The 20,953-nt window shown below is 40.5% G+C and overlaps 1 protein-coding gene across 7 annotated transcripts; it reads left to right on the plus strand.

The window, feature by feature from the left end:
* Positions 1–414: 414 nt before the first annotated feature.
* LOC121567339 (sodium channel subunit beta-3) lies at positions 415–15,702 on the plus strand. Of its 7 annotated transcripts, XM_041877313.2 has the most exons (8): positions 415–503; positions 609–851; positions 7,393–7,486; positions 9,282–9,445; positions 9,712–9,937; positions 12,567–12,705; positions 14,507–14,594; positions 15,227–15,702. In XM_041877313.2, the coding sequence occupies exons 3-7, from the start codon at positions 7,432–7,434 to the stop codon at positions 14,568–14,570; spliced, it is 648 nt and encodes a 215-aa protein (XP_041733247.1). In that variant the 5' UTR covers positions 415–503; positions 609–851; positions 7,393–7,431; the 3' UTR covers positions 14,571–14,594; positions 15,227–15,702. The 7 variants fall into 7 exon arrangements, with proteins under 7 accessions (XP_041733247.1, XP_041733250.1, XP_041733246.1 ...); XM_041877312.2 differs by lacking the exons at positions 415–503; positions 609–851 and adding an exon at positions 6,378–6,938 and having other exon boundaries at positions 12,597–12,705; XM_041877311.2 differs by lacking the exons at positions 415–503; positions 609–851 and adding an exon at positions 6,383–6,938 and having other exon boundaries at positions 14,507–14,572.
* Positions 15,703–20,953: the final 5,251 nt, after the last annotated feature.

Genomic DNA, 20,953 nt, shown 5'->3' on the forward strand with positions numbered 1-20,953 from the left:
CATTAATGGTCATTTCCCTCTCTCTCCGAGCAGCAGTAAATGTATTATCATCTCTCCAACCCCTAGACCCGTTCCAGGCTGAGTAACCTAGAAAATATTAGTGCTGCATGATAGTTCATCCACAGGGCACTCTGCTAATAGAAAGGGAGTATTCCTACGGGGGGGTTAGACTTTGAGCAGATTGAGGAGGTCAGCTGGACCAATCGTCAATGGCTATCAGTATCAGTGCCCATGACTCAGTGCCAAGTCCCGGGTTAAAATGGGGTGATGCCCCTTAGAAAGTTCCATTGCCTGACAGCCCCTATCATGGAGATTAGAAACAATGTCTCACTGAATATCATATCTCATACCACCCACTATCTGACTACTTGTCATACCTCTCTCAGCTGACACTGTCCTCTTAGAAAAAGGGTTGCCAAAGGGTTTGTAAGCCGAAGAAGCCTATATGGTTCTAGGTAGCACCTTTCCTTCTAAGAGTGTAAACCAGCATACATCTTTCTCATGTAAGGATTTGCAATGTTTCAATATTATTTCTTCCCTAGTTGCTTAAACAACAACAACAGTGTTATTTATAGAAAGTAAAGCCCTGTGTATGTTTTTTTCCTCAGGTTGGCACGATGTTACCTTTTTCCAGCTGCTAGCGGAGCCCACAACTGTTCCTGTCCCATCACTGTCTGTCCATAACAATGGACAGCTGCAATACATAGACCATGATACAAACACAAAATACTTTTTACAAATGTTATTTGAACTTGTTTGGTCATTACAGTTTTGTTTGGAGCGGCACACATTTTTGAGGAAACACATTTGATAAAGAAGTTTTTTCAGGATCCCATGGATACAGACTCACTGTAAGTGTTGCTATTTGATTTCATTTGATAATTTTGTGTTACGTACAATTAAAAATGTATATTTGTTGCAGTTTTAAAATCTCAAATTGTGGTACATCAATATTGAAATTGATGAGTAGATCAGTAATGCCACAAAAAATATGCTCAATAACAATGATCAGACCCCTCAAAATCTATCCTCCTCCTCATATAGAAGTGTGTAACCCCCATGTTTGTATTGAACGTCTGAACTACACCATTGGGGATAAACATGTAGTCTACTTCTCATTAATTTAGCACTGAGTTTCATTAATTAAAACGTTTCTATAGTTGCTGGCCAGATTTCACGTTTACGTTCCAACATCAGTTTCCACATGCTGTAACCATGTTGTAATCTTGAAATCCCTCCAAATCCCTGAAAATCGGTTAACTTGCCCCAAACCGCATGCAGTAGTGAACACAGGCCTGTAGTTAGGGTTTTATAAACGTTTGAACAAAGCGTTTTAATGTTTTTTTAAATGTTTGACTAAATCCTTATTTTTATTTATTTTTACATTTGAGGAAAAACATGTTTTTTTTTTAATGTGTGTAACATACTTTTATTTTTTAAATTTTATTTTTTACATCAAATGTGTTTATTGTTGGACAATTTCCCACAGTACCTTCCTGTTTCACTCTGTTACAAAAAACATTTTCTTCTTACTGAACACCACCCACTTGTGGTGAGCCTCATACTTCTGCTAGTTTTCCATTTTCAATCATCCCAAGCTCATATTTCTGCTGAGCCAAAGTGTCAGCTGACCAGTGCATCCACTTACCGGTTGGGTGTCTATATCTAATCAGTGTACTTTACTGTAAGTAGGCCAACAGTGATGGATTGTATTTGCTTGGAGTGCATTACCACCACCCTCAAAGCTTAGTGTTGTGTGTACCTTTATAAGGACATGGATCACTTGATATTCACCCTACACAGAACCTACTAGGCAAAGATGTCCATGCAATGTCTATTCCACGTTGGTTTCGCGTCATTTCATTGAAATGACGTGGAATCAACATTGATTCAACCAGTGTGTAGCAACACATCTATTTGTTTTGTTCTTGGAAATGAGCATGATAAACAAACCAGTTTGGTTCCTCTTTCTCAGAGGTGAGCTGCTCCTGTGTTAGTCGAAGGGTTTTTCCTTTTCTCTGCCTTGTTCCCATCATCCGGCCCTTGTGCATCACTGTTGCCATGGTTCCCGTATCTCTGGGATGTGGCAGTGGCAGCCACCAGGCCTGCCATATTTAGTCTGTGTCTGAGACTCACCCAGCCTGCTGGCAACAACACACTGCCATTTTCATTGTTATTTAGGTGTTTTCATTAGAAGTAATATGCTGTGGAATTAGTCATTCAACTGATGATTTCTGCCTACTTGCTTTATGACGTGGATATAATGATTTGGGTTAATCAGCCATGTGCTCTGATATATAAACATTGGAAAAATGTATCACATACAACATCCATAGAAATAGAATGACAACGTACTTCAAATTACATTTGTAATCCATGGTAGTAAGCTTAAATCCTTCAACCTACAGTATCCTTTCAGGTAAGCCTTTCTTATTCCTCTATATTAACCACAGTGATCTCATTGTTAGATTACACTGGATCTTCAAATCGCAGCACTACATATACACTGTATCTGCTTTATGAAGTTGAATGGAGCTTTAAGATGTCTTCACTGGATAAACCTTTGAATTCTTTCCAGATTAGGAACATTAAAGAACAGTCGAGAGTTTAAGAGGTCGAAGTGCCACAGAGAAATGTAGAACTACTGGTAAGAAGATAGCTTTACTTTAGATGCTGGGTTTAGAATGTACTATATTTCTGCAATGTATGGAATACTCACACACACAGTACCATCCATTAAAGTGCTAATCGGATTTATCATATTCCATATGTCAATGACTAACAATTCATTAAACAGCTTAGTCTTTACTAAATAAATGTCTATGAAGGCAAACATTATTCATACTCAATGTGACTCATGGAGAATAATGGGTATGGTTGATATCATGCTGATTCTTCATCAGTACTTTAGGGCTGAGTCTGAAAAGGTACGCTATTCCCTCTATAGTGCACTACTTTTGACCAGGGCCCATAGTGTCCTCTGGTCAAAAGTCGTGCACTATATTGGGAATAGGGTGACATTTGAGATGCAACCCAGGCTTCTTTCACACTGGTGTGTGGGTGATGGGGGGGGATAATGACTGCTCTCAGAGGTAATGGCAGAGAGAAGCAGTGGAGCAAAATGTAATCGAACAGCTCATCGGTTTGTGTCAAATGCAGATTAAGTTTTATTTACATTTTTGTCATTTAGCAGACACTCTTATCCAGAGTGACTTACAGTTAGTGAGTGCATGCATTTTTTTTCATACTGGTCCCCCGTGGGAATCGAACCCACAACCCTGGCGTTGCAAGCGCCATGCTCTACCAACTGAGCTACATGGGATCATGTGTAGATGAAGATGTAGATGAAAGGTCATTGCAGCATCCTGCTATAAGCACCAAATATGAGAGAGAATCACGGGGGTTGTAATGTTGCATTAGAAGCTTTGTAGGCTTATGGGTTTTCTTGGTTTGCTCAGAATTATGTGTTTTTCAATGGCCTACACATGCCCTAGTTTAAAGCCCTACATATACCGTTCACACATACTGTACACATCGAGGTCAGTGTATACATTAAATCAAGAGAGAGAGATTCTACTCCAGGGTGATCTTTGAGCTCTGTCACTGCTGTGTGGTTCTTTGAAGAGATGCCTGAGGGGGTGAAGAAACAAATTTGTGCTTCACTGATCTGTATTAAATGGGTGGCTATGAGCAAGCACTCTCCTTCCAGATGCTGAACAACGTTATATAACATTTGTGTGGCTGTGGTGGTACATTGGATGTCTGTTGTCATTTTTGTTCATAAAAGTCTTACATTCTTTGTAAAAGAGGACCTCGCACTTGCATCTCATAACATTGACGTTGAATCGCTCTTCATGGTAAAAAAGTTATAATTGGATGTGTTTATAGGCCACCCGATACTGACATTGGTAGTTTTAACGTTGTCCTTGCATCAACCTTGGATTTGATTAATAAAGAAGATAAAATGTGTTCTCTATTAGGTGACTACAACATGAATTTATTTAAAAGTGAGAACCACTTACTGACATCTGACTTTTTGAATACTTTATACACCAGCTATCTATATCCCCCTCATCTACAAGCCCACAAAAGTGACCAGTTCATCAGTTATCCTTATTGATAATATTTTTACTGATTTAATTGAATAATGTGGCAAAAACAGGTACACTTTATACTGACATTTATAACCAATTTCCAATATTCCACTTCTCTTCGTCAGCTGGAAATGAACAGGTGGGAATGGATAGTAGCATTAAATGTAGAATATTTAACAAAAGTAATACCGAGCACTTTAAGATGTTGATTGAGGATATTTAATGGGACATTTTTTATAATCATGCTGATGTGGAGTCTGCTTACCAGACTTTTCTCACATCCTTCAATTCTGTATTTCACCATTACTTTCTCTTATTCAGACCTTGTAAGTGAGCAGCAGATGGGTTCTGGAAACCATGGTTTACAACCGGTCTCCAGAAATCCTCAGTAAAAAAAGTTTCAAAAAAATCCCAACCCCCTTGAATTCTGCCAATTACAAATATACTAAACAAAAACATAAACGCAACATGTAAAGTGTTGGTCCCATGTTTCATGAGCTGAAATAAAAGATCCCAGAAATGTTCCATACGCACAAAAAGCTTTTTTCTCCGAAATGTGTTTACATCCCTGTAAGTGAGCATTTCTCCTGTGCTAAATTAATCCATACACCTGACAGGTGTGGCATATCATGAAGCTTATTAAAAAGCATGATCATTACACAGATGCACCTTGTGCTGGGGACAATAAAAGGCCACTTTAAAATGTTCTGTTTTGTCACACAACACAATGCCACAGATCATCCGTTCACCCACACTGCGTCTCACAAAGCCACGGCGGTTGGAACCAAAAATCTCCAATTTGGACTCCAGACCAAAGGACACATTTCCACCGGTCTAATGTCCATTGCTCGTGTTTCTTGGCCCAAGCAAGTCTCTTCTTATTATTGGTGTCCTTTAGTAGTGGTTTCTTTGCAGCAATTCGTCCATGAAGGCCTGATTCACACAGTCCCCTCTGAACAGTTGATGTTGAGATCTGTCTGTTACTTGAACTCTGTGAAGCATTTATTTGGGCTGCAATTTCTGAGGCTGGTAATTCATCATAGTGCTGGTTTCTGCGACTGCACTTGAAGAAACTTTCTTGAAATGTTCCGTATTGACTGACCTTCATGTCTTAAAGTAATGATTGACTGTTGTTTCTCTTTGCTTATTTGAGCTGTTCTTGCCATAACATGGACTTGGTATTTTACCAAATAGGGCTATCTTCTCTATACCCCCCTACCTTGTCACAACACAACTGATTGACTCAAACGCATTAAGAAGGAAATAAATTCCACAAATTAACTTTTAAGAAGGCACACCTGTTAATTGAAATGCATTCTAGGTGACTATCTCATGAAGCTGGTTGAGCGAATGCCAAGGGTGTGAAAAGCTGTCATCAAGGCAAAGAGTGGCTATTTGAAGAATCTCAAATATAAAATATATTTTGATTTGTTTAACACTTTTTTGGTTACTACATGATTGCATATGTGTTATTTTATAGTTTTGATGTCTTCACTATTATTGTACAATGTAAAAAATAGTAAAAATAAAGAAAAACCCTTGAATGAGTAGGGGTGTCCAAACTTTTGACTGGTAGTGTATATATATATATATGCATATATAAATAATCGTTTTTCTTTTGATGTGGTTTTCATATATGCTCTCTTGGGTTTCAAACCTCATCTGCACACCTTTTTTACCTTGTTTTTACGTGCACTGTTTGGTATTTCGTTTGTCTTCCTTTGTGTGGATGAATTAAACTAAAACTAACTTGAAAGAAATGTATGAAGATTGAGGAACAACCTGCACTGAAAATGTCTTTGTATTAAATTAAAAACAGTCCTCCATCTTTGTTAGATGGCTTATCTTTTTTTGTAGTCCAGTTCTGTGTGAACTTAAGAGCAGTGATTACTACTGTATTCATTCAAATTCCGTTACTTAGGCTAACTATGAATTGGATTACTTGTTTGAATACTTTAAAAAATAAAAACATTATTCATTTGAAGATAATTGTGATAGCCTATAAGTATAATTTAATAGTGTGCACAATTTAAGGGCACTCATGTTTCATGTAAATAGCCATTTTGAAATGTATTATTTATTTAGAGTGAAAGGTCAAATTGTTAAAAATAGGAAAGCAAATAGTTTAATGGTCGGAGTTCAGGTAGGCCTTTGAGCTTCAGCCAACAAAGGAAAGGAGGGTTGCTCAACAACAATGACACAAATCATGAGAATGGCTTACCAAGAAAAACTTCCAAAAGGACTAATTCGCGGTAAAAAGGAGTTGGAGCACTCCAGAAAAAAAACGTCTAAACGTAAGTCATCTGTTCGCAGCCTGTACAATAGATTAAAGTGAAAAATAAATAATTATCAGCTTTTTCCTGGAGTGCTCCAACTAATTTTTACCGCGAATTAGTCCTTTTGGAAGTTTTTCTTGGCAAGCCATTCTCATAGTTTAATGGTCGATTTACTTATTTTTGTCCATGTGTCTGGGAACAAGAGGAGCTACTGTAAATAGGGAGTGACTTTTACGCATGCGCATCAAGGGATATGTTATCGGAGCGCTAAGAGGCCGATAACTGCGAAAAACAAAGGCAGTGAACAGCGGAACAAGAAACGTCATTTTCGGATTGCTCCTCCTTTTATGAAGATTCTGACAAAGGAGTAGCCTATTTTCATCAAACCAATTTATTATTTGCTATTCATATGAAACTTTTTACAATCCATTGTCATTGTATGATTGAGGATTTCTAGACGCTCACCCAGATCCCGCAATAGAAAGTGGCCTAAGCGGAGTGTGGAATCTACAGGTCTCTTTTGGGTTTTATTCATGCCGAAGCTGCGAGGAATATCTAGTGAATGACTGTGAGTGTGTGAGTTATTTTCTTTTCTCACCACAAATATACTACGACTGGAATAATGTGGGAAAAGTTTACGAAAAGATAAATGATTAATCTTAGGCAACAGGCCAGTCAATGATAATATATAATTAATGTTATCTTCAGACACTGGCAAATAACCAATCGTTGCCTATTGTGTAACCTATTCGACTTTCAAACATAACGCAAAATCGATAGACCAGCATATAGCCTAAAGCAGGATTTTTCTCACACTTCGTGAAATCTCTACAGAGAATGTGTTATAATTATCGACGACTGATCTCCTGGGTAGCGGTGCGCTGTCCATTGTTCTGAAATTACGCTCTTCAAATAGCCTAATCAAACTAGGGCAATTCGCCACCACGCCATAGAAATACTGTAGATGAAATATGAGATTATTCGAGGCTTAAAGTGTTTTTTCTTTCTTTGATCGTGAACAGGGAGAGTGCCCAAGACAGCTATCCCAGAGAACACTGAATATGAGAACTCGAACCAGGGTTATATTGCATTCCCTATTACTTTTGGTTTTAGTAGGTAAGTGTTTGCACTTACATTATGTATTTGTCTCTAATAGTTTAAAATCACACCTAATTTAGACTTGTGATCCGACGGTTATTGACATGAATTGACACATCACAATCAAACAAGTTGAAATCCCAACACTTAGGCCTTTATGTTCCGTCATCATTTACGTGACCTTTTTTTCAACTGACCACTTTGAGAGGTCTGACTAAGGCTAGTATGGCATGATTTGACACGGTCAAGTGACATAGTAAGCCTATAATAACATTCACTTTTATATAAAATATTCTAAATATTTCACCAGTTATTCCAACATTTAAAAACATGAACAAACTAATAGAGGTACTTAAATAGGGAGCATACAGTAGATCCTCTTCTCACTTCTCAGTAAGTTAAAGCCTCAGATGAGCCCTGTCTGTGCTGCCGTTCAGAAATAAGAAATAAATGAATTCATACATAACATTAGGCTACTGACATATAATTTAGACTGGGTTTCTACCTAGGCCTCTTTCCCAGTATGTTTCTGTGTCACTTTCACTACTGTGACTGTCCCGGTTTCCATGTGGCTGCATGTATGACCCTTTAGAATGAGCTGGAGATGTGATCGATGTTGACAGACAGCCCGGGGCTCTGGGTTACATAATACTAACCCTGTGTTTCATCAGTCAGTCACACAAAGACTCCATGCAGAAAACCACATATTTTCATCCCTCAATCACTATAGCAACCTAACTGGGGTTGTCTGTGTCCCAAATGGCACCCTAATCCATATATAGTGCACTACTTTTGACCACATAGTGCACTACTTTTGACCACATAGCGCACTACTTTTGACCACATAGTGCACTACTTTTGACCACATAGTGCACTACTTTTGACCACATAGTGCACTACTTTTGACCCGGGCCCTGGTCTAAAGTAGTGCACTATATATGGAATATGGTGCTGTTTGGGAATCAGCCCTTGTGTAGTGGGGTGGATGATACTACGCTCGCTGCATGTGTCCACGGTTGTCAGTCCAGTGTGAAATATATTTTGGTACGGGGTGTGAGAGTGTATTATGTGGTGAGTGAGTTGTGATTTGAGAACAGTGGTGTCTATGGCACTGCATTATGCCAGTCTGACTGGCACAACAGGGAGCTCATCCAAGGCTGGCGCACATTACATCATTAAGAGGGCAGCAAATTAGGTCACAGGGTTATCCGATAGAACACCACACTCTGACAACAGACCAGGGGGTGATGGGCGGAGGGTGTGATTGAATAGAATACAATCATACATTTGTGTTTTTGCTGTCTTTTATTCCCACCTGCTCTCACATGAGTGTTATCCTGGAGGCAGAACTGAGTGATTTTCCCTTAGGCCAGCTGCAAAGTCAAAATTGGCTATATTAATTTATGGTTAGGGTTAGACATTAGGTTTAACAGTGTGGTTAAGGTCAGGGTTAAGGTTAGGGTTAGGTTTAAAATCTGATTGTATGACTTTGTGACCACTCTGCAGAGCTGCCTGCAGAACAAGATTCATGACAAAAAACGCGAACCTGCCTCTCTCTCTCACATACACGCACACACACACACACACACACACACACACACACACACACACACACACACACACACACACACACACACACACACACACACACACACACACACACACACACACACACACACACACACACACACACACACACACACACACACACACACACAAATACAAACACGATTATGTATCTCTGGGTGATGTGTACTGTACATGCTACAATGTGGTGCTTGGGTGATGCCGCTCTGTGTGTTACTATCACCAGTGCAGGTGAGCAGGCCAGTATGTGTGGATGTGCCCTCGGAAACAGAGGCAGTCGTTGGGAACCCCATGAAACTGACCTGCATCTCCTGTATGAAGAGAGAGGAGGTCAGCGCAGAGACACGCGTGGACTGGTACTACATCCCACCTGACGAAGAACCCATGCCTGTAGGTCTCCATCTAACATCCATTTTCACAAACACCAACTTCTACATTTTCATTACAATTATTTCACCTGATGATAGGACCAGCAGTTTTTCATGACCATGTGACCTGACCAGGAATGATTGCCTATAACTAGGGCATGGAGGCTTTTCCTGGTCAGGCTGTATGGCCCACAAATACTTTGAACTATGAGAGAAAAATCTGGCAAAGTTAGCTAACAACGATTAGTGTGTGTGTGTGTGTGTGTGCCTGCTACATTGCCCCCTCAGATCTACCTGTTTGATGGACAACCCAGGGAGCTGGACGGGCCTTGGAGGGGTCGCCTGGTGTGGAATGGAAGTAAAGATCTGCAGGAACTCTCCATCAGTATCCTCAACGTCACAATGAACGACACGGGCACCTATAAGTGTGTGGTATTCCGACAGTTTGAGTTTGACTGCTACTCTCCTTCGGTTACCAACAGCCTGGTAATCAACCTGGTGGTCAGAGAAGAAGGTAAGGGTACTTCCTGTTCCTTCTTGTTTTGTAATTGTACTTCCTGTGCTTTCAAGCTCCTAGCTGGAGGCTTAACTATCTGTGGTTTGCGTATTTATACATGCTCTGGCCGTATACCCTATTCTTCTTGGTTGTGGCCATGTGTTTTGACAAAACTTAAAATTAAAATGTATTATTTGGTCTTAGGTGCTATTAGGTATATTAATCTAATTTACAATTTTCATTAAATGTTTTTAATAGTTGTATTGTATGAGTAATTGTGTTTTTTTTGTTCTGTTTTTATTATTATCAAAGCTCAGTTGGTTTTTCTAACCAACTATTTTACTATCTATTATAAGGGGTAATATACATCATTTGGTTTCTATTTACTGGATGCTTTCTGGATGTTCACCTCACTCAAAAATACTATTTAATAGGTATATTTGTATATAATTATTCCTACATTCACTTTACAATACCTCTATCTGCCTATCTATTGTGGACTGCTGGCTGGTTCATATCTGCATACATCTACATTTGACAATAGTCATTACCAACTATATTTTAGTTTGCCCTTGTATACATTACGTCAAATGTACAACTTTTCTTTTGCATCTCATGCCATAGTAGTGTCCTATTGCAAAAAGCTGTGGGTCAGCGATCCATTTTTCATTCCAATATACGAAGGGATTTACGATATTGATATCTTTCTGCAGCTATTTGGAAGTTTCACACAGAAAATGCTGTGCCTCAGGCTTCTTGGAGTTTGGCATCAATTCATTGAGACAGTGGTTCTCATCAGATCCAACTCCAAAATACCTTATTTAAATCGAAGGAAAATCTTTCCACTTATAAACAGTTTTTTTTAAATGTATACATCTAATCTGCTCTATTCATTTGATAATCTTGTACCAATATATTGTGGTATATTGGACTTCCTTATTGCCACAGTAAAAAAAATCAGCAATAACATCTGAAACTGACAAAGACACAAAAATAACATTGAGAATCGCTATTATCGTACATGTTTTTGCTGTTTTCTTTCTCTATGTATTGTAGCAAGAAGTTTTGATATAGCATGGTTTACACTTTTATGTTACAAATATGAAGCCTAAACGCTCCAGTTTAAGGCTGGTAGTACTGTTGCAAGAGGGATGACAATGGGTAAATTAAATGTGTAGTTCAATTAAGACCTCATGTGTATTTAAGAAAACAGGTGGAAGCGATTGCATAATCGTTGTTTAATACGACAATTTTTTAACTGAGGGAATTTGACCTATCAATATGAGCTACAATATCTAATGTGTTTTGCATAGAGCTACACTAACTATTAGCTGGCAATAAATTGCCTGGACAAGAGTGGTAGAGAATGTAGGATTCATGCAGGAAAACACTAAAGCATCATGTGAGGACTTTTTGGCTATTCCCAATAAGGTTACGTGAAACACTATCCTGTATACTTTACACATTTGATTATACTAGCAATAATTTGATTTTACCATCTTTATGATTGGACCATTATCCAATCAAATGTATATTCTCAATATGTACCAAAGAAACTCTCATATGTACAGACAAAGCATGCTTAACTGCCTCCTATACTGAATGAGATTGACTTCACCTGGCTAACAGAACAAGCCGTAATGCCCACATTTGGGACTGTTCTCTCATTTTGATTATGAGTGAATGGACCAATCATAAAATAGATTGCTGCATACTGAAGCCATTTTAATTAGAATTGTCATTTCATTGCCAGTGGCGACAGGACAGTTATTTATTATGGCTGATATGCTGGGTCTCAAAACACATTGAGAATCTGTTCACCGTCACATACAAACAAATAGGCCTGGGTCTCAAAACACATTGAGAATCTGTTCACCGTCCCATACAAACAAATAGGCCTGGGTCTCAAAACACATTGAGAATCTGTTCACCGTCCCATACAAACAAATAGGCCTGGGTCTCAAAACACATTGAGAATCTGTTCACCGTCCCATACAAACAAATAGGCCTAAATGGTTATCTAACTAACACATAGTTATCTTTACTGCTCTATGCCTTATTCACAAATTACATAATTGCAGAACAGTCTGTGCAAAATTTACAGTAAGTCCCTATCAAACCAATGCAGTTTAAATACATTGTCTATTTCTGTTGTCTTGCAGTGTTCTATCCAAACAGATGCGGTGTGGGTTGTGTCATAGAGATGGAAAGAGGGCATACCTATCTTTGCCATTCATCACTTCTGTGACAGCATGGGCAGAACCATTGAGGGCTATATCAATTTCAAAGTAGTCAATGTCTTCTTCTTTTACTTCTATGAGTTTATTGGCGGTTTGTAATCAAACTAAAAAGGTGTATAGCTCCACCTACTGTGTTAGAGTGTGTATAGTCTGAACAGGCATAAAGCTAAAGTTAATGATTTAACTGCCACCTGTGGTGCTTGAATCTTTGCTCAGGAGTACTTGGCTAATCCCTTCTGCTGACTTGGATGGAATTCTGTTATCCTTCCTTAACCCATAGGTAGTCCCACCCAGTTGACTACTTTAAAATGGTGAAAGCCTTTGATGGCGCTGCCAATGCTAAAACCGACTTTGTAGCAAGTGTGCCCTATATCCATCTCTATGGGTTGTGTGTGTCTATCTGGCAGCCAGTGACAACACCACTGCCCTGTACTCAGAGATCATGATGTACGTCCTGCTGGTCTTCCTCACCTGCTGGCTCCTGGTGGAGATGGTCTACTGCTACAGGAAGATCTCCAGGTCAGACGAGCAGGCCCAGGACACCGCGTGAGTAGCTCTTAGCCATGTGTCTCATGGCTGTTTATCTCATAGGCTTGTCTTGTATCTCGTAGCTTTGTATCTCGTAGCTTCGAATCCCGTAGGCTTGTATCTTACAGTCGTGTCTTGTATCTCGTAGCGTTGTAACTCGTAGCCTCGTATCTTGTAGCCTCGTATCTCGTAGCCTCATATATCATGGCCTCGTCTCCATACTGTATGTACCAAGGCCAACTCTAGTCGTCTATCATTGCCCTGCACCATGTATCTAGATGTATGGTGCAGGGCAATGATTGACGACTAGAGTTGGCTTCAGCATATACAGTATAGATACGATGCTAAGTATCTCATACTGCATGTGGAGTTTTGGCCTTACCCACAGTAGGCATTACTGACAATGTGGCGTACAATTTCCCTTGCTGATTTTATGACCCCTTCAATAACTTGGGGGTAGTGAATAGTTTACATTTACTGTTAGGCCATGCAGTATCCAATGTATAGGTTGTGAGGTTTGTGAAAGAGTGTAATGGAGGTGTAATGGTCTGAAGGCACCTGCTATCAGTAGTCGGTCAATAGTAGTCGGTCAGCTGTTTCAGTAAGTCGTCTTTCTGCTGAGGTCCCTGGATTGTTTGGAGCGCTCTGCTGAATCCTGTTCTGCCATTTTCAAACAACCAATTCAGTGCTCTGTGGATTTGCAGCCGGATCTGAAATTGACTTGTTCTGTGGCCAAGGCTTAAATATATTCCTGTGCTGTCAGCTCCCAATGATTGGTGATGGTGCTGAGCGGTAGATGGAAGTCGGTACAGTGGATTGTGGCCATCAAATTTCAACCTTGCAATACGATATTGGGTAATATACAGTGCATGTTTGAATCCAATGACGCTATTTCCTGTACCTTACACTGGAAGTACCAATAGTGCAGGATAGATGTACACAGAACTTACTTAGGAAATTGAGAGAATGCCTGAAGGCATCGATTGAGAAATGGGTTAAAATAATGCACTTCTGAACAAATGAAGAGAGTACGCTGCTACATTACATGGTTCATGACAGTTGTTCCACAAATCCTTTTTAAATAGAGATCACTTTGCACTTTGCATCAGTCTAGAGGCAATGCCTAATGACCCTATGCCCAGGAATACCACAGTAAGTTTAACCACCAGTGGTGTGTTGCGAGGCGTGACCTCCATCCGTTCTAGTGCTGACAGGACTTAGGGCTCTGGTAAATAATAGTGCACTATGGGAATAGGGTGCCATTTGGGACATAGCTATGGTATTGAGCTGTTTGAGCAGATAAACACTAGAGGCACATTGATGGCAGCCAGCCATAATATGTGACTGGCTGTTCAACAGTACAGGATAATGCATCCATTTAAAAGGATCTGTAGCATGCATTACTGATCCTAAATCACATCAATTGTGGACTGTGGAGACAGGATGATCTCCACCAGTTGCACCTGTGATTAACCGATTTCCTACCGTTTTCCCACTTTCATTTGACATGGTCCTCTTACTTGGATAGTTAGGAAATAGGCTAACTCATGGGTTGTGGGAATCCTATTAGCAAATGTGTCATAGTTTCTAAGTCAGTATCCAGGCTTATGTTCGATATTGCTGTTGCCATATTGTCACGAATAAACTGGAACATTCCCAATGAAAACGTATCCCAATTGTCTCAATTGTTTTGCAGTTGTCTCAATTGTTTTGCATTGACGGAGTTCAATAAGAAAGCCCCACTGAAATATACACAGTCTGGTGCTCCATGGATGCACCACAGGGTCTTAGATTTGCCTCTCTTTCTACCCATCTACAGGACAGACTACCTAGCCATTCCCTCAGAAAATAAAGAGAATCTGGGTGTTCCAGTTACAGAATAAAAGTGATTGTCTCACAACAATACGGTATTTTGAATGTGCCTCTCAATCTGATCTCGATCAGATAATCACTCTCCCCTTCAACTCATCGTATGTAACTAACCGAGTCTCTTTCTGTTGCACCCGCATCCAACCATTTTCTTCCATAAGACTTTACTCACTCACACCATAGTAATAACGTTCCCTTCCTCAACCACTCATCTCTGGGCTTTATCTCCATTTACCATCAGCTCTTTCTCACTCATCGTACTAGTACTAATATTAAAAGTCTACCTAATAGTGAAAATAATGAGAGGTGAAAACAATAGTTAAATAAGAAATCCACTCTCCACATGAGATTCTGTGGTACCTGATTTGAAGTGTTGTTTTCAAAGGGAGAGTGGCCCGATTACATCAGTGATAGAAATGAGGCCTTTGAACACTCTGAACATACCCCCTGCTGAGTTCTCAGAACAGTGGACGGAGACATGTTTTCTTAGTATTGCTAAGGGGCTGTGTGAGGCACAGTACATGTTTTTAGAGTGGTACTTTCTGTTTTTTTTAAGTGGAAGAAAGTTTATTGTTTTACATTTCTGAATCTGTATTAGAATATCTGTTATTGTTGTACCTAATATGAATTTTTCAACACATCAAGCAACTTAGTCTGTCCTCTGTTTCAGGTACTGACCAATGGTGTACCAAGCAGTTCATAGTCACCTGACGATACAGACTGAACTCTTTGAAGGGAACATTCAGTGAAGATGTCACAGCGCCTCTCAGCAACCAGGAAACCTGCCAAGTGGAGTCCCCTTTGTCTTGGTCTTGTGGTGTGAGCTAGCCAAATACTTGAACGCTCAAGTTGTACTCTCCCTTCTTATTTCACTCTGAACCACTCTGTGCCAGACAGCAGGGATTTGATGATTAAGAAGTTGTTCATGCCATTTGAATGTCACCCACAGAAAAAAACTGAACCTACTCTTGCAGAGGACCAAGGAATTACTTCAAAGCAAATTACTTTTAAATGTGTCAAATGTTGTTAAAATGCTAACAATTATACTGCACTGCACATCATTGGCGAGATTAGCTCAGCTGGTAGAGCACGGCGCTTGTAACGCCAAGGTAGTGGGTTCGATCCCCGGGACCACCCATACACAAAAAAAATTTATGCACGCATGACTGTAAGTCGCTTTGGATAAAAGCGTCTGCTAAATGGCATATTATTATTATTACGGGTCAAGGTTTTGCTCTTATACGACCGGTGTCTCTTCATTATCTTTTTACAGAAATTGGATTGCATAACTTTTCAAGTTTACTTCACTTAAGTTGTTTGGTGAAATGATATGTTTAATGCACAGTATGACTGTGGTTTATGATATGAACACTGAGTCCTCACGCTGGTTCTTAGTGTGACTCCAAGGCTCCATTTAGCCAACTATGTCAGAAGCTCCTTTTTAAGTTCAATTCTCTTCCACAGAAAGAGCCTGGTATGAGAAGATGTGTATTTGGATCTTAGAGAGTGACTAGGCTATTTTACAAAAGAAGAAGAAAAAAGATGGTACAAAGTCACAGTAATTGGTCCCAGAGATTCCTCCATCTTTTACTCACATCATCAATATGGCTTTTTTACTCAGCGTGTTGTGAGCTATGAAGTTTATTCAATGGCATCTGAAGAAATTCAAAACAATGATGCTGCATAATACAACTACTGTATGCCCCAATAGCCAAATACTTGATCATGCTAAACCATATGCTGGCTGTTTAGGTTGTTGTTTTTTAATCTACAGTAGCATTGCTATTGAGACTCAAATATGTGCCTACTTCTATAGTTACAATTAGTGTATCTATTGTGTACAATCATACCATATACTGTATGTCTAACTGTAAGTCGCTCTGGATAAGAGCGTCTGCTAAATGACTAAAATGTAAATGTAAATGTATGTCACTGTATCTCTTATACACTATCTCTGTATTGAGCTATTAAAGGACAATGCATTCCAAATGTATCCGAACCCTTCTCCATACTTATCTCATTTGTAAAGTCGTTCTACATTGATCTTGAAAATCTATATAATTACACTGTTGCCACAGAGACGAGACAAGCAGGTCGCGTTTCATTGAAATGCTCAAAATAAATCAACACTCAATAAGAATTTGTGCAAAGCTGTCTGTCAGCCTCCTTACTGATTGTGTGACTAATAACAGAGGAAGGCATTGTAACGGTTTTTAGATACCTCAAAAACATAACAGATAAAATATAACTATTTAGTTATTGACTGAATAGTGAATACCACAGGGAAAAGGAGCATCATCCCATTTGCCACAGATGCAATGTGACTAGTCCACCCACAAGGTTTCGACGACATGTCTTGACTGGGGACTGGGGGTGGTGATGGACTGGGGGTGGTGGCACCAAGCTGATTGAGACTGAGGAGGTAGAGTGTGAATGAATTAGGCCAAGTCTAGGTGGGTTTAGCCATCCATCTGTAATATCCATCCACCTCCGCAGTGCACAGCTGGTGTTAAGCACCTTAGGATGGGGGGCAGTCCTCGGAGAGCAATCTCACCACCGCCATGTTCTTGTTCTGGGGCCACCGGTGACAGATATAGCATCTGTCGTTATAGCAACTCAGGCAAGCCCCGAGCAGGGAGCAGATTGGTTGGCTTCGACTTAACCATGCCATGATGACAGAGTTGTGCGGGTCATGCACTAGCCAGACATGAAGATAATGACTACATAGTACAGGGCACAAGGGTTATCACAACCTTAGCTAGTAATGCACCCAAAGCATAGGCCTACATCATTGATATGAAAGTTCAACATTTCATTATCTGTATGCTGCTACTGATTCAGCCAGTAATTCTTTTTCCTCCTCTTCTGTTTAACAAGCGTATCTATGGAGTACGGTACAGTTTCCTATCTCCCAAAGGGTACAACCCACAATTGTGACCCACATTCAATACTTTATAATTATACCAGGCTGTTACTGCTCTGAAATACATTCATTTATCACAGAAATTAATTCAATCATGCTAGATGTTCTATTGGAGCTGGAATATTGCCAATCCATCACAACAATTCATTAACATTTTACACAACAACAACAACATATTCAATCTCTCTATATCCCAGTCTGTTGTCCCCACTTGCTTCAAGATGTCCACCATTGTCCCTGTACCCCATAGCACTCATTAACTTTGAGAGGCTAGTTAAGGATCATATCACCTCCACCTTAACCGTCACCCTAGGCCCAACTACAATTTGCATACCGCCCCAACAGATCCACGGATGACGCAATCGCCATCGCACTCCACACTGCCCTTTCCCACCTGGACAAAGGAACACCTACGTGAGAATGCTGTTCATTTACTACAGCTCAGCATTCAACACCATAGTGCCTTCCAAGCTCATCACTAAGCTAAGCACCCTAAGACTGAACACCTCGTTCTGCAACTGGATCCTGGACTTCCTGATGGGCCGCCCCAAGGTGGTGAGGGTAGGGAACAACACATTCGCCATGCTGACCCTCAACACGGGAGCCCCTCAGGGGTGCGTGCTTAGTCCCCTCCTGTACTCCCTGTTCACCCATGACCGCGCACAACTCCAACGCCTTCATTAAGTTTGCTGACGACACGATGGTGGCAGGCCTGATCACCGACGATGATGAGACAGCCTATAGGGAGGAGATCAAAGACCTCCCTCAATGTCTACAAGACAAAGGAGCTGATCGTGGATTACAGGAAACGGAGGGCCGAGCATGCCCCCATTCACATCGACAGGGCTGTAGTCGAGTGGGTCGAGAGCTTCAAGTTCCTCAGTGTCCACATCACTAAGGACCTAACATGGTCCAGACACACCAACACAGTCGTGAAGAGGGCATGACAATGTCTCCTCGAGGCTGAAAATATTTGTCATAGGCCCTCAGATCCTCAAAAAGTTATACAGCTGCACCATTGATAGCATCTTGACTGACTGCATCCACCGCAAGGCTCTACAGAGGGCAGTGCGTATGGCCTAGTACATCACTGGGGCCAAGCTCCCAGCCATCCAGGACCTCTATACCAGGCGGTGTCAGAGGAAGGCCCTAAAAATTGTCAAAGACTCCAGCCACCCAAGTCATAGACTGTTCTCTCTGCTACCGCACGGTAAGTGGTACCGGAGTGCCAAGTCTAGGACCAAAAGGCTCCTGAACAGCTTCTACCCACAAGCAATAAGACAGCTGAACAGTTAAGCAAATGGCTACCCAGACTATTCACATTGACCCCTGTTAATTATCCATCCTGATTGCCTAGTCACTTTTACACTTACATATTACCTTAACTACCTCATTCCCCTGCATACTGAGTTGGTACCAGTACTACTTGTATATAGGGCCCCGTGTAGCTCAGTTGGTAGAGCATGGTGCTTGCAACGCCAGGGTTGTGGGGTCGATTCCCACGGGGGGCCAGTATGAAAAAATGTATGCACTCACTAACTGTAAGTCGCTCTGGATAAGAGCATCTGCTAAATGACTAAAATGTAAATGTATATAGCCTTGATATTGTTACTATTGTTACAACAACCCCCCAAAATATTGTACTTTTTAATTAAAAAAATTCGTACTTTTTAACTCTGCATTGTTGGGAAAGGGCTCGTAAGTAAGCATTTCACGATAAAGTCTACACCTGTTGTATTCGGCGCATGTGCCCGAAAAAATATATTTTCATTTGAAGGCGGAGACGGTACTGGTGCATCAAAGCTGGGACCGAGAGACTGAAAAACACCTCTTCTCCAGGCCATCAGACTGTTAAATAGTCACCACTAGCCGACATCTGCCCAGTACCCTGCCCTGAACTTTAGAGACTGCTGCCCAATGTACATAGTCATTGTACACTGGTCACTTTAATAATGTTTACATACTGTTTACCCACTTTATATGGACAGTTGAAGTCGGAAGCTTACATACACCTTAGCCAAATACATTTCAACTAATTTTTTTCACAATTCCTGACATTTAATTCTAGTACAAATTCCCTGTTTTAGGTCAGTTAGGATCACCACTTTATTTTAAGAATGTGAAATGTCAGAATAATAGTAGAGAGAATGATTTATTTCAGCTTTTATTTCTTTCATCACATTCCCAGTGGGTCAGAAGTTTACATACACTCAATTAGTATTTGGTAGCATTGCCTTTAAATTGTTTAACTTGGGTCAAATGTTTCGGGTAGCCTTCCACAAGCTTCCCACAATAAGTTGGGTGAATTTTGGCTCATTCCTCCCGACAGAGCTGGTGTAACTGAGTCAGGTTTGTAGGTCTCCTTGCTCGCACACGCTTTTTCAGTTCTGCCCACACATTTTCTATAGGATTGAGGTCAGGGCTTTGTGATGGCCACTCCAATGCCTTGACTTTGTTGTCCTTAAGCCATTTTGCCACAACTTTGGAAGTAGACTTGGGGTCATTGTCCATTTGGAAGACCATTTGCGACCAAGCTTTAACTTCCTGACTGATGTCTTGAGATGTTGCTTCAATATATCCACATACTTTTCCTTCCTCATGATGCCATATATTTAGTGAAGTGCACCAGTCCCTCCTGCAGCAAGGCACCCCCACAGCATGATGCTGCCACCCCCGTGCTTCACAGTTGGGATGGTGTTCTTCGGCTTGCAAGAACCTCCTTTTTCCTCCAAACATAACGATGGTCATTATGGCCAAACAGTTCTATTTTTGTTTCATCAGACCAGAGGACATTTCTCCAAAAATTACGATTTTTGTCCCCATGTGCAGTAACAAACCGTAGTCTGGCTTTTTTATGGCGGTTTTGGAGCAGTGGCTTCTTCCTTGCTGAGCGGCCTTTCAGGTTATGTCGATATAGGACTCGTTTTACTGTGGATATAGATACTTTTGTACCTGTTTCCTCCAGCATCTTCACAAGGTCCTTTGCTGTTGTTCTGGGATTGATTTGCACTTTTCACACCAAAGTACATTCATCTCTAGGAGACAGAACACGTCTCCTTCCTGAGCGGTATGATGACTGTGTGGTCCCATGGTGTTTATACTTGCATACTATTGTTTGTACAGACGAACGTGGTACCTTCAGGCTTTTGGAAATTGCTCCCAAGGATGAACCAGACTTGTGGAGGACTACCATTTTTTTCTGAGGTCTTAGCAAAGAGGCACTGAGTTTGAAGGTAGGCCTTGAAATACATCCACAGGGACACCTCCAATTGACTCAAATGATGTCAATTAGCCTATCAGAAGCTTCTAAAGCCATGACATCATTTTCTGGAATTTTCCAAGCTGTTTAAAGGCACCGTCAACTTAGTGTATGTAAACTTCTGACCCACTGGAATTGTGATACAGTGAATTATAAATGAAATAATCTGTCTGTAAACAATTGTTGGAAAGATTACTTGTGTCATGCACAAAGTA

The sequence above is a fragment of the Coregonus clupeaformis genome, chromosome 6 (genome assembly GCF_020615455.1).
Source record: "Coregonus clupeaformis isolate EN_2021a chromosome 6, ASM2061545v1, whole genome shotgun sequence".
In the NCBI taxonomy this organism is placed as follows: domain Eukaryota; kingdom Metazoa; phylum Chordata; class Actinopteri; order Salmoniformes; family Salmonidae; genus Coregonus; species Coregonus clupeaformis.